The 15574-nt window shown below is 35.0% G+C and overlaps 1 protein-coding gene across 1 annotated transcript in view; it reads left to right on the forward strand.

The window, feature by feature from the left end:
* The window catches only part of FAH (fumarylacetoacetate hydrolase), a 59074-nt gene extending 44547 nt beyond the window's left edge, over positions 1–14527 (forward strand). Inside the window, exons 12-14 of the mRNA XM_051981155.1 lie at positions 582–683; positions 4423–4540; positions 14393–14527. Of these exons, the coding sequence (XP_051837115.1) occupies positions 582–683; positions 4423–4540; positions 14393–14472 (300 nt within the window). The 3' untranslated portion in view covers positions 14473–14527. The remainder of the gene's footprint in view (positions 1–581; positions 684–4422; positions 4541–14392) is intronic.
* The last annotated feature ends 1047 nt before the right edge of the window (positions 14528–15574 follow it).

Consider the following 15574-nt stretch of genomic DNA (forward strand, 5'->3'; position numbering starts at 1 on the left):
GGGCTGATTTGCCCTCTAGCTCTTAAAATGGCTTTTCTCTTTTTGCTGCTCCTGGAGGAGTGTGTATTGCATAGTTATAGTTTCATTGATTTCCCCTCCAAAGAAAGTAAATGGTTATGTAAATCATACTCAATGACTGTAAGATTTTGGAATATATTGTCTTTCCTCCAGAATCTATCCTCTTAGGATAGAATTGCTTAAGTTATTTTATGTTATGGATCCCTGTGGTCTGATGATGCAAATGGAACCCTTCTCGAAATAATTTTAACTACGAAGAATAAAATATATCAGTTCAGGAAAAAAAAAAACAGTTCCATTGAAATAATTATCACAATACTTTTTAAAAATGTCTGCTTGAATAAAAACGAGCCTATGAAACCTTCAGATTGGAAAATGATCTATTGGGGAATTCCCTCTTGGTTGAGTTTCTTTGTTCTCTTGATTTTGATGCGGTTTTGACTTCCTCAGGTCATATCAGTCTTATCAAACTTGCATTGTTGAGAAAAATGTAAAGTAATGAGTGAAGAGCATAATCTTAAGTGTTCCCTTCCTGACTTACATCTCTCTCCTTTTCATCTCAGCACATGTACTGGACAATGAAGCAACAGCTTTCTCACCATACCATCAATGGCTGCAACCTCCAACCTGGGGATCTCTTGGCATCTGGGACCATCAGTGGACCTGTAAGTATTAGGTGACCATGGCAATTTTCTATCAAACAACTCTTCCTGAGAGATTTGACAAGTTTTGGACTCGCCATCAAAATGATGCTTCTATAATCTTTACCATTCCTTATCTTCTTACATGTTATTCTTACTGGTTCTCTACAGTTTTCCTCTAGTTTCAAATAATAATAATAATAATAATAATAATAATAACAATCAACATTCATAGAGTGCTTTGAAGTTTTCAAAGCTGACCTGTCTCAGTGGTCTCTTTTATTTCTGGTATAATAAGTATGGAGTTCAATTTGATATGAAAACTGGGGAAAAAATCTTTCTTTTTTGTACCTTCAAGAAAAGGTTCAATAATAAAAAAAATTTTAACTATCCATGAAGAGAAAAATTCTTTCTTTCTTTTTTGGACCTTCAAAAAAGACTCAATAATAAGTAAACAATTTTGAATATTTAAACCAATACACAAAGAGGAGATATTTCCTAAGCATTGTCTTTAATCCGCCTTTTTGGTGATAGGGTATAATATAGAACTAAAAGCTGGAAAGTCCAAATACCATGGGCAGCTTTGCTAAGCACTTCTTAATCTCTTTGAGCCCAAGTTTCTTCATCTATGCAATGGAGACATTTATTATCCCTATCACATGTTACAGGGTGATTGTGAAGACCAAGTGAGATGATATGTATTGGAGTACTTTGAAAACTAAAAAAGGCTATGAAAATGTGAGGGATGAATATTAGAAGATGATGGGCAAGAAGAAAAGAATGTTGAGTCATTCCAATGTTGTTATTTTGAGATGAGCCACTAACATGCTTATTTAGAGTATGTATTTTATATTTCTTTGTAAGGTTATTTTTAGTGTTGACCCATGCATCCTGTGTCCATTAGTCTTGGAGGCTGTGTGCCTCTTCAAGGAATGTTGACAATATGGATATAATTTGTTCATTTTCTCCTATTTGCTATAAGGATATCATAATCTTGAATTAATTCCAAGGATTCAGATCAATCAAAGAAAAATCATCATGTTTTGAATTTGCTCTTTGTAAATAGAGATTTGGAGAATACATTATGCAACTTTTTATATTTGTGAACTTTTAAAAAGATTTTCATTGAACAGTTGTTCATATCTTGATAACCTTGACCCATGGCATAGTCTTGTCTTGTAGGGACTAAGTGCCCTGAAAGGTTACTTTGATTTTATAATTTCAGAATTCAGGCTATGTTTTATTTCCTTCTTAATCACGTCCATTATCCTGTCTAAGAAGCATATGATGTCTTTCCATTACTTTAGGCTCCATTTGTAATGGTTTACCTATATGGTTAAAGAATTATTTGAGGGCTTAAATACTGCTTTTCATTTGAATTCAGCCAGAGTTCAGATTCCATAATACTTGGAGTGTAGCTTATCTGCACTTAATAATAACTATCCCCTTGCAATATGCTTCATGATTTATTGATTCCCTTTCATGAGCCCCCTCTTCTAGACATTTATTTAATGGTGGAACTTGAATGATGTCTGACTAAATGGAGGATAGTCATCTATCATACTATGGCAATGCAGCTGATATCTTGAGCCTGATCAATACACCAATCATAAGTCCTTAGATGAGAACTGAAAAGGATTTGGGGGATTATTTAGTTCAATCTCCTCATTTTACATATTACTTAAGTCCTTCTTTCTCATGATCTATAAACAAGAGTTGTAATTTAACAATTGGCTCTTAAAAGCCAATATGATCTGCTTCAATGCACCTTTGAGGCTAGAATATGGTTGTATATCTAAATGACTACAGAAAAAAAGATGCTATGATGATATAAGACAGAGTTAATGGTTCAAAGAGAACTATCATCAGTCAATGAGAGAATCTGTACTGTGATGCTCTTATCCCAGTCTCCCAGGTTGCAGCAGATGAGGTAGGAGGAAACAGAGCAAGAATGGCATTGCTGTCCTTGCCATAGAGTTTCTTCCTTTTCTATCTATGTGCCTCTGAATAAATGAAAAAGCATATTTTAAGAACTATGTGCCAAGTCCTAGAGATACAAATAGAAAGCAAGAAAATCTCAACTTTGAGGAAGATCACATTCTCATTGGAGGGTATAGAACTTACAAGGTAATTCAAATACCAAGTAAATGGAAGGGTCCAGTGGTCCTACTTCAACAGGGGAGATGACACAGTCCTGGGACCTTGGGATGCATTGATAGATCAGATTTTGAACTACCTGAAGAGTCATGGGCTCTTAAAAATGCATATTTGGATACACTCCCATCAAGATGAGAGCCAAAAGGCTCATATAATTTAATCTGGAAGTGACTTAGGCATCTATTGTTTAATGTTGTTCTCAGTGGTGTCTGAGTCTTCTTGACCCCTGTTAGGGTTTTCTCAGTAAATACTGGAGTGGTTTGCCATTTTCCTCCCTGGCTCGTTTTACAGATGAGGAAACTGAGACAAATAGTGTTAAGTGACTTGTCAAGGCTCACATAGCTAGTAAGTGTCTGAAGCCAGATTTGAACTCACAAAGATGTATTCTCAACTCAAGGCCAGAAAGACTCTATCCAGCTGTGTCCCCCCCACTCCCCATTTTCTTCTATATGGTCTAATTCCATGTGGCAAATGTAGAAACAGACGTTTAACAAAGTTAGGTGATAAAAGATTATATATTTAGAACTGAGAAAGTCATCTCATTCAATACTTCATTTTACAAATGAGGAAATTGAGACTCAGAGAGTTTGAGTGACTTGCCTTTATTCAGATCCTTATTCAAGGTCAAACAGGGAAGAAAGGAGAACAGCCAGGATTTGAATCCAGATCTTTGCACTCCAAATTTAGGATTTTTCCCCCTATAATTCATGTTCTTCTCTGTTTGTTCTGGTATTTTGCATGCTGAAAAATATTAAACATCATGTATTTGGTTAATTTCAACCTCTAGAGTATAATGGAAGAGAGTATGCTACAGGAGATAAAACACCAGATTAGAAACTGAAGAACATTAGTTCTAATTCTAGCTCTGCTCACTTGGATGAGTTGCTTTACTTCTCAGCCTCAGTTTCCTCATTTGTTAACTTGGGATTTAAATGTTTTTATGTGGGGTAGCTAGGAGGCACAATGATTAAAGCACTGGGTCTGCATTCCGGAAGAACTGAATTCAAATTTGGCCTTGGATACTTACTAGCTAAATGACCCTGGATAACTTCCCAGCGTTGTTGTGACGATCAAATGAAATAATAATTGTAAAGGGCTTAGCAGATATTAAGTGCTACATAAAGATTAGTTATTGTTGTTATTACTTGTGATAATGGCCAAAGATTGGACTTTTTATTTAAAGAAAAAAAGATATATATGATACTTTTCCATTTACAGAGTGTTTCTGTGCTCATTATTTCATGTGATCTATATAGTAGCCTTATGAGAAAATTGACTAGTGATATACCAGCCATCTAAAAATAAGAGAACAACAAGTAAGAATATTTATTTCTCCACCCTTAAGGAATAAGTGAACACAGCCTGTTCTGGTGATCAGGTCTCTGACTCTGTGATGTCTTGAGAGGGACTCCCTTTCTCAGGCAAATCAGCGATTTCAATTTGTAGAAGTCCCATGACCCATTATTGTGAACCATACCTATGATTTTTTATTATTAATAAAAAACTTCTCAATTCTATCCAGCTAGATTTTATTAAACTTTTGAATGTAAGTCACTCTGCCTAATAAATGATATTTCTCTTCCTGTTCCCAATTTCCATTGTTAAGAATCCTGAAAACTTTGGATCCATGTTGGAATTATCATGGCGGGGGACTAAAGCCATTGATCTTGGGAATGGGCAGACCCGAAAATTTTTGCAAGATGGAGATGAAGTCATTATAACAGGTAAGAACACCCTGATCCTTTCAAATGTTGCCAAGCTGAGTCAACAAGTATTTATTAATGCCAGGTCCTTTGTCATTCTTATACCTGCAAAAGTTCTACTCTTTCCCATTCTCCACCCAACATTTCATTATTGACTTTTTTGGGCAAATTTCATGTTTTGTTTGCTTTCCACTGTATATGTACCTGAGGAACGATTTTTTAAAACAATGGCTAAATAATCATAACAATGATATGTATCTGCAGGGATGCCTTATATTGCTTACCTCACATTTATCCCTTGATTCTAAAGAAATTTTGAATGGTTTGGAAATGGTCCTTTCTACTATATTTTTCATATAGCGCACAGTATGCCATAATGTGGAAAGATGATTGACCCTGCTTTCAGGAGGCCTGGCTCTGCCATTAATTTATGGTGACTTTATACAAGTAACTTTACATTGCTAGATCTCATTTTCCTCATCTGTTTGTCCCATAAAGGAATTGGATCAGATAATCTCTAATCCAGGGGTTGGCAAATCACATTTAAATTAAATTAAATTAAAAATTGCAGTTTAAAGTAAAAATGTCAAAACCATTCTTATAAAAATAGACAGCAGGCTGGGTTTTACTCACAAGCTATAGTTTTCTGACCCTTAGGTTTCCTTTTAATTCGAAATTCTTCCACTTAAATAACTTTTTCAGTTTCTATCAAAATGATGACTAAGGGAAAATAAATATATAAAAATTAAATTTAGAGGGCTTTAGTTAAATTGGTGAAATATTTTTAAAAAGTTAAGATTATTAGGGGCACATATATATCCTATCAGAATAAGGTAGCCAAATGATTGGTGTTCAAGGCTATTAACCTACTAAATCATATAATTTCTAAATAACATTAAGAATTTTGTTTTAAAAATTTCTGTTTTAAATAAGAAAAATAAAGTTCTTTCTTTTTTCTTATTAATAATAGGACTATCCAGAAATTCAATAAAAATGAATGGAGGTCTTTCATTTTCATTGTATCTCTCATTATGCCTCTCTTAGGTTGGTACCTGTTGAGTTCAGGATGGATATTAGAATAAAATGAAGCATTCATAGATTATTCAACAATAAAAAAATGATATTTACTTAGCCATAGCAGAGGAAGGATATTCATCAACAGTACTCTAGCACTTAGCTCTGATAGACTCAGCCCTCCTCATCTCTATGTGGAAATTATCAGCAGGGTAGGGTATGGTGCTTTATTCCATCTCAGTGTATTTGCCAAATCTAAAGGGCCTTGACCCCATATGGGCAAGATTTTTATTCCCTGAAAATGTATATTGTTATAGACAAAGGCTCCCCTAAATCTCTGTCTATATTGATACATCTTGAGGCTTGATTAATCAAGTCCTAAGGACAGCTTTCTCACTTTTTAGGGAAAAAACAACCATGTTGTGGAAGAGAGAGAATTTTGGCTATCATACTCTTTTTTCTATTTCTTTTCATTTTTCATCTTGTAAAACCAGCATTTCTATTCAAAGAGAATTTTATAAAAAATAGGTTTTTGCTGCAGTTTGTCATTGTGGAAGCCTTTCTATCCCCACAGGAAAGGTTTTCTTGTAGACAAGGTAAGAGTAACTAATTAGTGGACTAAAAATAAAGAGCTCATTATATTGTTTTGACAGAGGACAGAACCGCAAAAGCATAAAATTTTAGGGCCTCAAAGAAAGCTTCATTTGCATGAATTTATGCTTCTTTCACATCTAAAATCCTATTGGTTTTATAATTCTCTTTTCTATGTCATAGCAGCATAATGAAGTTTTTGTTTTTGACATGTTTATTATAGATTATGTTCCCTCCGACATTACATTTCTATGACTCTACAAAACATCAACTTTGACTATTCAGAAGTTTATTATCCAATTTGGGGATTTTCCATGTCATTTTATTCTTTTTTTTTTTTTTTCATGTTGCCTTATTGCCTTTGGGCCTTTCACCACTCATTAACTTCCTGAAAGAGTAGACTGGGGAACTGACAGTAGTGGCGTGGCAATCTTATTACTAGTTTGTAGCCTTATAGGTTATTTGAGCCAGAAGTGACCTTCGAGGTGATCTAATTTCAGCTCCTCCTTTTACAGATAAAGATACTGAAACCCTCTTAAGTGACTTTTTCAAGATCATACAACTGATTGATGTCACTGGCAAAATTAGAACTCACTTCTCTTCAAATCAGTGCAGCTCCCTTTTGCCAGCCTAAGTGGGACTCATTTGTAGGCCAGCGGCCTTTGGCTTATTTAATGAGCACCTACTTTGTCCTGTGTCTTGGAGATACAAAGACAAGTCAGTAGTCTCCACCCTCAAATTTACGTTTTTTTCTTGAGGAAACAGTTGATGAAAATACCATATGGAGACAAAAGTCCTTGAAGACTAAGCTAGCCATATTATTTTTAATGGACTATTTATGCCTCTTCATGAAGTCTCCATCCTTCTGGGTCATGGTGCTGTTTGGGTTATGAGGAAAAAAAAATCAACAACAATTTTGCCCTTCTCCTCCCCGCCAAAAACCCCAGAACACTGCACAAAAAGACAAGGGGACTTTAGTCTTATCCTAACTCTGCACATAATGAGCAGTGTGATCTTGAGCAAAACATAAACCCGAGAATCTTTTAAAAAATGTTTTCTGATTTTTAGGTTTTTTTTAATTTTTCAAATATCAATATTAGTGACTTCCCATTATCTTCTCTTCCCCTCCCGGCCCCGGCCAAAGGAAACATGATTGTGTTCCAGAATAATAGAGTGATATTTTAAATTTTATTTCTATCTTTGGTTAATAATAATAGCTGATATTTGCATCTTCCTGAGTTCAAATCCAGCCTGAGGTACTAACTAGTTGTGTGATCCTGACAAGTCATTTAACCCTGTTTACTTCAGTTCCCTCATCTGTAAAATGAGCTAGAGAAGGAAATAACAACCCACTCTAGTTCTTTGACAAGAAAACCCCGACAAAGACGTTGTATATGACTGAACAACAACATTTTGTATAATGTTTTAAATTTAAATTTTGTAAAGCATTTTGCATATTTTCTCATTTAATCCTTGCTAATAATGCTGGGATGTAGAGTGATAATATTATTTCCATTTTATAAATAAAGAATCTGAAGCTGAGAGAAATTAAATGACTGGCTTTGTCCCACAGCTGGTATCTGAGATGGGATTTGGGATCAGGTCTTCAAGTCCAGCTCTCTATCTGCTATACCATTTAGCTGGTTAAGAGAGCTCAACTCATCGAAGCAGTGTGGCTATTATCTCCTCTTCTGTGTCATTAAGTGACAACAGATTTGGCATTACAATTGACTTTCTATATAAACTAAAGACAAATATACTTTATTATCATTGCATTCCATATTCTCCTGCAAAAAGTAGGGTTATTTTTTCAATCCATATGTCTCACAGTTTAATGATTTTCTTCCTAATGCCGTAATGATCTGAAGGAATCAGCGCTCTCTCAAAATACTTAGTTTAATATTCCAGGAGTTACCATTATACAGGAGGATTTATTTTATTTTTGCTGAGGCAATTGGGGTTAAGTGACTTGCCCAGGATCACACAGCTAGGGAGTGTTAAGTGTCTGAGACCAGATTTGAACTCAGGAGGATTTGACTTCAGGGCTGGTGCTCTATCCACTGTGCCACCAAGCTGCCCCTATGCAGAGGATTTATAAAGTATTGAGAGAAAAGTTTTTCTTATTGCTTCTGGGTCTTTCCCCTGTCTTTTAGAAAACTGCTGTTCTAAGTCATTTTGATAGATTATTAATGTGTTTCAAACAAATAAACAAACAAAAAAAACTTCTTTACTTGATAGGATTTTCCGGGGAATGAGTTTTCTGAACATTGTAATTCAACCAATGACTGACATAAAAATAATGAAACTGAACAAGAGAACAAGAAAGAACTTTGTCTCTTGACAAATTTTGTCTTGGTACATTAGATTTAAACCAAAGTGATCGATGACAGATCTTGGTGTCAGGCTGAAATGAAGAAGGATCTGGGAGGATAAGGAATCAAAATGTGATATTGATTTTGAAAGGAAGATGAATATTTTTGATGACAGAAAATGTATGTTTTAGAGACTGCCTCTTGAATGGCACAGTTTGCATTAGTTATGGAGAATTGCTATAGGCCAGGCTATAAACCTTAGGGCACCAGAGTCACACGTGTGTACTATTTCAGTCTTTTAAGAAAATGATTCTAGAATTTGTTGGCCAGTCTGTCTTGTTCAATACTTTTCCTATCTTGGAATAACCCAGAGAACTATTATCATTTTTGATAGAGTTTCTACTAATTTTAAATGATTTATTATTTTCTTCTCATTTAAGCTAGGGTATCAGGAACTCAGTAGTGATTAAGAGATATTGTGATTCATGTATAATGGATATCAAAATGTTTGCCTTCTCAAGAAGGAGGGAAAGGTACAGGGAGCAAGAGAATTTAGAATTTAAAATTTGAAAAAATGTTAAAACTTTTTTTTCATGTAATTGGGAAATATTTAATGAAGTAAATAAATTATGTTTTAAAAAAGAAAGATTTGACTAATATGTTTTTCACTAATAGATTTTCAGTCATACCACATACGTTATTCTATAGTTTATTTAGCAAAATAAATGTTGCCCAAAGCAATCTTTTTACTTCCCAGTTTTATTTGAGTATACTAGTTACTCAAAATCATAGAATCACAGATTTTTTAGTGCTGAAAAGGATTTCAGAGCTCATCAGGATAATTTTATATGGGGAAAATTGAAAAGTTGTCAAGTCCCAGTCTTTTGACTTCAGTTTCAAAGCTCTTCACATTATATCACGCTGTTGGTCTTTTGGTAGGTTGATGGTTTATGTCAAACATATATGAGGTCTTTCTAAAAAAAAGACTTAAGGAAATTATTTGGCTAAAGACTCAATTTGAACTAACAGTCTATGTTACCAGCAAAGCTAGTATAAAATGTAACTGATTCATAGGAACATAGTATCTAGAAAGGGAAGTAATAGTCCCCTGCTACTATGTAGGCAGCCAGTTGACACAGTAGACAGAGTGCTGGGCCTGGAGTCAGGAAGACTCACCTCCCTGAGTTCAAATCTGGCCTCAGACACTTGCAAACTATGATATATTCTGCACAAGTCATTTAACCCTGTTTGCCTCAGTTTCCTCACATGTGAAATGATTTGGAAAAAGAACATGACTAGCCATTCCAGTATCTTTACCAAGAAAACCCCAAAGAGTCTGACACAACTGGAAAACAAATCTGCTCAATAGTGTATGTATTGATCAGATCTCATTTAGAATATTATCTTAGATCTGAAACATGACATTTTAGGAGAGAAATTGCTAAACCGGAGCTTAACTCCCTTCCCTGGCTTCCTAATTATTATGTGTGTTGTCTCTTTAAATGCAGCTAGATGGCATAGTGAATAAAGCACTGAACCTAGAGTCAAAAAGACTTGAATTGCAGTTTAGTCTCAGAAACTTACTAACTGTGTGATCCTAGACAAATCTCTTAACTTCTGCTTTCTCAATTTCCTCATCTGTAAAATGGCATTAATGACAATAGTACTTATTTCAGAGTGTTGTAGTAAGGATCAGATGAGATAATTTTTGTGAAAATACTTAGCACAGTGCCTGGCACATGTTGTCATTGTTCAGTAGTGTTTGACTCTTCATGACCCTATTTGGAATTTTCTTGGCAATGAGGCTGGATTCATTTGCCATTTCCTTCTCCAGTTCATTTTAAGATGAAAAAACTGAGGTTAACTGGTTAAAGTGTCACCCAGCTAGTAAATGTCTGAGGCCAAATTTGAACTCAGGAAGAAGAATCTTCTTGACTTCAGATTCAGCTCTCTATCCACTGCATCACTTAACTACCTGGCACGTAGTTGGTGCTTACTAAATATTCCCCCTCCAATAGAATGTAAACTTGAGAAAAGGATCTGTTTTGTGCTTATGTTTGTCTCCCCAGTGCTTAGTATATAGTAAGTGCTTTATAAATGTTTCTTTTTCTTAAATTTGCTTATTCATTAGTATCCAAAAAGAATTACTTAGGATGTTAAAAGGACTGTATCCATGCCATGTAAAGAACAGTTAGAAAAAATGGTGGCTGTATGAGAGAAAAGACTTTGATGGGAAAGGGTACAAATATAGCATCCTTCCTCTAATATTTGAAGACTACCATATGAAAGGAGATTATGAGACTTATTCAGCTCAGCCTCAGAGGGAAGAAAAGAGTTAATGTATCTAAATTATACTGAAGAAGATTCTGATTTAATGTAAGAAAGTACTTTGTAAAAACTGGAGCTCTCTAAAAATGAAATGGACTACCTCATTAATGAATTCCTCATTATTGGAAGAGTTCAAGCAGAGATTGGTTCATAATTGCCTGAAATATAGTGGAAGAGTTTTGTATTTTAGTTAGGAGTAAGACTAGATGATTTCTGAGACTCCTTCCAAAAGTTGGATTCTAGAATTTGTGCTTCTAATATATGATTCTAATATATACCTTCTAGGTCCTCAGAGTTCTTGGGTCCTTTGAATGGCATTTGTTATCTCTCCCCATATCTCCTGATCATGTCATTGTGATTTGTCTAGCAAATCCTAAAAGCTGTTTGCCCTCAGTACTGGGAATATGTATTCTTTTAAAAATAGATTTTTACTAATACCTTTTGTTTTTAAAATCTCTTACATTCTCACTTTTATCCCTCTGCTTCTTGCTCCCATAGAGATATTTATCCCTGATGAAGTTTTCTTAAAAAAAGAGAGAAAAAAATTCCAACAAAACCAATCATCAACACACTGAATAAATCTGATGTTATATGTAGTGTTCCACACTATTGGATCCACATACTCTTACCACAATGGTTTTTATAATGTTGCAGCATTAAATTTCAACTGTTTGTTGTGATTGTTCTTTCTGTTTCCATCGTTGCAGTATTGTATGTATTGTTTTTCTGACTCTGCTTACTTCAGTTTGCATATGTTCTTGTAGATCTTTCCTATAGTCATCATTTATCTTTTTTTTATGCCATAGTAATATTATAACAATCATGAACCACAGTTTAGTTAACTAACCATTCTCCCAACAGTGACACCTACTTTAGAACCGGAAGGTTCTTTGCTTTTACAAAAAATGATGCTATAAATATTTTGGTGATTGTAAAGACTTTCTTTTTATCACTGACCCCTATGTCTAACAGAATTTCTGAATCAGAAGATATGGCTATTTTAGTCACTTTATTTGCATAATTCCATGCAAATGTAACCAATTAATCCTCCATGCATTCTTTGCTCTTTTACTATTGTTAAGGTATGTCTTGAAAAATAATCCAAAGTTGAGAGTACAGAATTCATGTTCATAAAAGTGATTTTTTTTTTCATCCCTTGCCTGATCAAATGGTGACCATTCAAGGAGTTTCCTAACCAATTTAGTGTCAACTGAGAAATTACACGCAAGTGGCTGATCATCTGTGTCTCTGACTTTACATTTCTTTTGTGACTATTTTTATAAAAGAAAGAAGGGATCAAGGAAGGAAGGAAAGATAAATCTTTAGGTCTATCTTAGATAGCTCATTTTGGAATTTTAAAATGATTGGGAAACAGCACAGAATTTGGAATCCAAGAATCTGGACTTGAGTCCTAATTCTCCTACTTATTAGCTATGTAGTTTTGGATTGTTCACTTAACTTTTCTTTGCTGCAGTTTCCTTATCTGTGTGTGAAATTGAAGGGTTGGATTTTATAGCTCTGGAATAGGTTCCAGTTTAAATTCTATTATTCTGTTTTTACCTCTAGATTTGTTTTTCACTGTTCTTAAATTTCTCTTTTTTTTCCTACCTTCCCAAAATTGACTTGCAATATTTTACCTAAATGTTATGGAGCTCAATTAACAACAAGATTCAAGGTTGTAATAATAATAATAATAATAATAATACACACATACACATCTCCAACTCTGCCAGCCAATGACAGCTGTGAGCCACTATAGGTCACTGTTTGTCTTCCTGTCAGTTGTGAAAAGGGGATCAGAGTTTATAAGAGCTTATTTAGTTTGATTCTCTCTAAGTCTTTGAAAACTAGATCCTCCCTTACTTCAAAAAACATGATGATATCTTCTCCATTATAGTATGGCTCAGACTAGATATAGATGAGGTCTTTGTGGTTGCACTCGAATGGCACCTTCTTCCAGAGAGTCTTTCCTAATTTCCACATCATCCCCATCTGTGGTGTTCTTCTTCTTTTTATAATATATAATAGTTCTCTCTCGGGGCTGGTTTCTTGGGGAGGTTTTTGGAGGCAGCCTTAGTTTCAGTTCAGAGTAATAATCACCCCAAATACAGCCAGCTGATAAAATCCAAACATTTATTTCTCCAAGAGCTCTTGCAGCTTGGTCCTTTGCTTCTGCCTCTGCTTTCTTCAGCCTCCAGCCAGCACAAAGGTGAAAATGGAATGGATCTGATTCCACCTCCGAGAGTGGGCTTGTGGGCTTCTGTATCTCCCAGAGTGCTCTTTGGCCCTAAGAGCTTCTTGCTTATATGAGCTCTCTAAAAGTGTGAACACAAACATTGTTTCTATCAGTTCCACTTAGTACCTTGTTTCAAGTTCTGGCTCATAACATCTCCTTGTAAGATCAGATCAATCATACTGAACCATGCTAAATTAGATAATTATTGTCTCTATCAACTCTACTGAGTTAACACTTTGTAAGGACTCAAACACCCAACCAAAAACAATTCCTTTCTCTTAATTCACATAATACTGAATTCTTCTCTTATGACACATCACATCCTTCATGAATAATTATTTGTGTATTGGTCTTAACTCTCCTACTAGATTATAAACTCTGTGAGGGTCGTGTGTGTGTCTAACATTTTCTTCAGTTTTTGATAGCACTAAGCTCCATTCTTGTGTTAGGTCTGGGGCTTGCAAATATTCTGGGTGTTATAGAGAAGTCTCAGAAAGTTACCATATCACAAGATCATAATGTATTCTTGTTTTATAAAGGCCTTATCATTAGATTTTCATCTATGCTGGAAGATTTATCCCTAGTCAACAGAGCATACCAAGTATAGTTACAACCCACAGTACACTCAAGAGAAGGGAGACCTGCTATCTAGTCTGAATCATACCCTAATGGAAATGGCATCAATCATACTTTTTCAAGTAAGGAGGGAAACTTGAAGGGAAAGGAAGTAGACCTAGGTTTTGAAGGCTAATGAGCTCTTATAAACTCAGATGGATCCTCTAGCTGCCTTCCCAAGGATTAATATATCCACAGATAACCATGTAGAAATACCTACCCTAGTTAGGAAGCTTCCCACAAATTCCCATCTTTCTAAAACTTCAGAGGCTCTTCTGAATTAGACTCAATAGATTGAATCTACACAAGACTTCCTGTTAATGGTCAATATATTAACATTTACTAAGCACTTACTATATACAAGGTACTATAGTAAATACTGGGAAAATACAAAGATGAATAAAACATAATCCCTTCTCTCAAAGAGGTTACAGTTGAGTGAAGGAGATGGGATATGGACAAACTATAGAACTCTAATACAATGAAGCTTGTGGTAAGTACTGTGAGGATTTAGAAGGCAAAAAAAAACTATTTCATGTGCTTTCAACATCTCCCAGATATCTGTCATATGATATTTGTTATGTGTCATGCATTTTAAATAAGTTTTAATCTGAAGAGTTCGTGGGGTACTTAGGTCCCTTAAATCAAATAATTTAGTTTTCCAACACACGTCATCTTCCTGTTTACTTATTTACTACAGCTTAACTTTCTTTGTGGTTGGTTGCAGTAGCAAACTTAGTTGAATCATTAATGTGTCTTTTCTGTTTTCTTTTGTAGGATACTGCCTTGGTAATGGTTACAGGGTTGGATTTGGCCAGTGTACTGGAAAGGTCCTTCCAGCACTGTCAGTATTATAAAAGTCTCACATGTGACCTAAAGATGAAATAAAAAGAATTCCAGTCTATCCTCCAATGGTGTAACTGATCTTACTTTTGCATTTTACTATCTAAAAAAACCTGTTCTTTATGGATTCAAGTTTCAAGTCATTATTTAAATACAATGCCATCATTGCTTTATCATAACTCTTCCTTACACTTGAAAGCCTGGTATGAGTATGATAAAAAGAAAGTTTTGCCAAATATGGGGGTGCAAAAGGACAGTTGTGATACCTTGCTCCATACACAGGAGATTTCCTTTCCAAGAGTACAACTTTCTTGCTTTAGGGGCCATTAAATGGAACAGAAGCATCACATCAATACCTCTTCTGGATAGCTAGGGAGCCAAGTGATGGGATAGGGATCAAACGCCCATGTATGTTGTTAAGCAGGTTGTATGCTGAGGGAATGACAAGAGCAATGCAGCTGGAGCACCTGGCCTCTTGGTGCCTAGAGCTTTCCTTTTTGGGTCTCCATTGTGAGGAATGGGAGGCGGTATTTCTGGGTAGCTTTGTTAGCCCGGGGTGTGATTCATGCTCCTCTAGGAGAATTGGAGGAGTAAGTTATGATCCTGTGGCCAGATCCAGTCTAGGGCCATCTGAATTATATCACATGAATTACTTCCAGGCCTCTTTCCCTATTGAAGATATACCCAGTAGTGAGGATCAGGCCATGATGCCAGCTGTGCATAAGTTATTAATATTGAAAACATTTTATCTCTTAATTTCTTTTTGATTTTTTGACTAATTTAATTAATAAATCATATAGTTGTTTGTCATTTATACATTTTGTAGTTTTCAATTTTCCTATTAACTTTTTCTGTTCAAATGCTTTTAAGTAGTTCACTCCTTGAAAGGATTTTATTAATTTTGGAAACTACCTTTAAAAAAAAATGAGATGCTTTTTAGGGTCTGGAGTGTTATGATTGATTAATTCTTTTAAACCTAAGCAAAGTACAGACATGGGGACCTATCTCTATATTTTTCTCACCAAATTGGCATTTAATCCTATTTGATTTGATAAGTAGATAGTTGGCACTCAATAAATACTTGCTGAACTATATTCTCCCCTAGACATCAGAAAT

The sequence above is a fragment of the Antechinus flavipes genome, chromosome 2 (genome assembly GCF_016432865.1).
Source record: "Antechinus flavipes isolate AdamAnt ecotype Samford, QLD, Australia chromosome 2, AdamAnt_v2, whole genome shotgun sequence".
NCBI classification, from domain to species: Eukaryota; Metazoa; Chordata; class Mammalia; order Dasyuromorphia; family Dasyuridae; genus Antechinus; species Antechinus flavipes.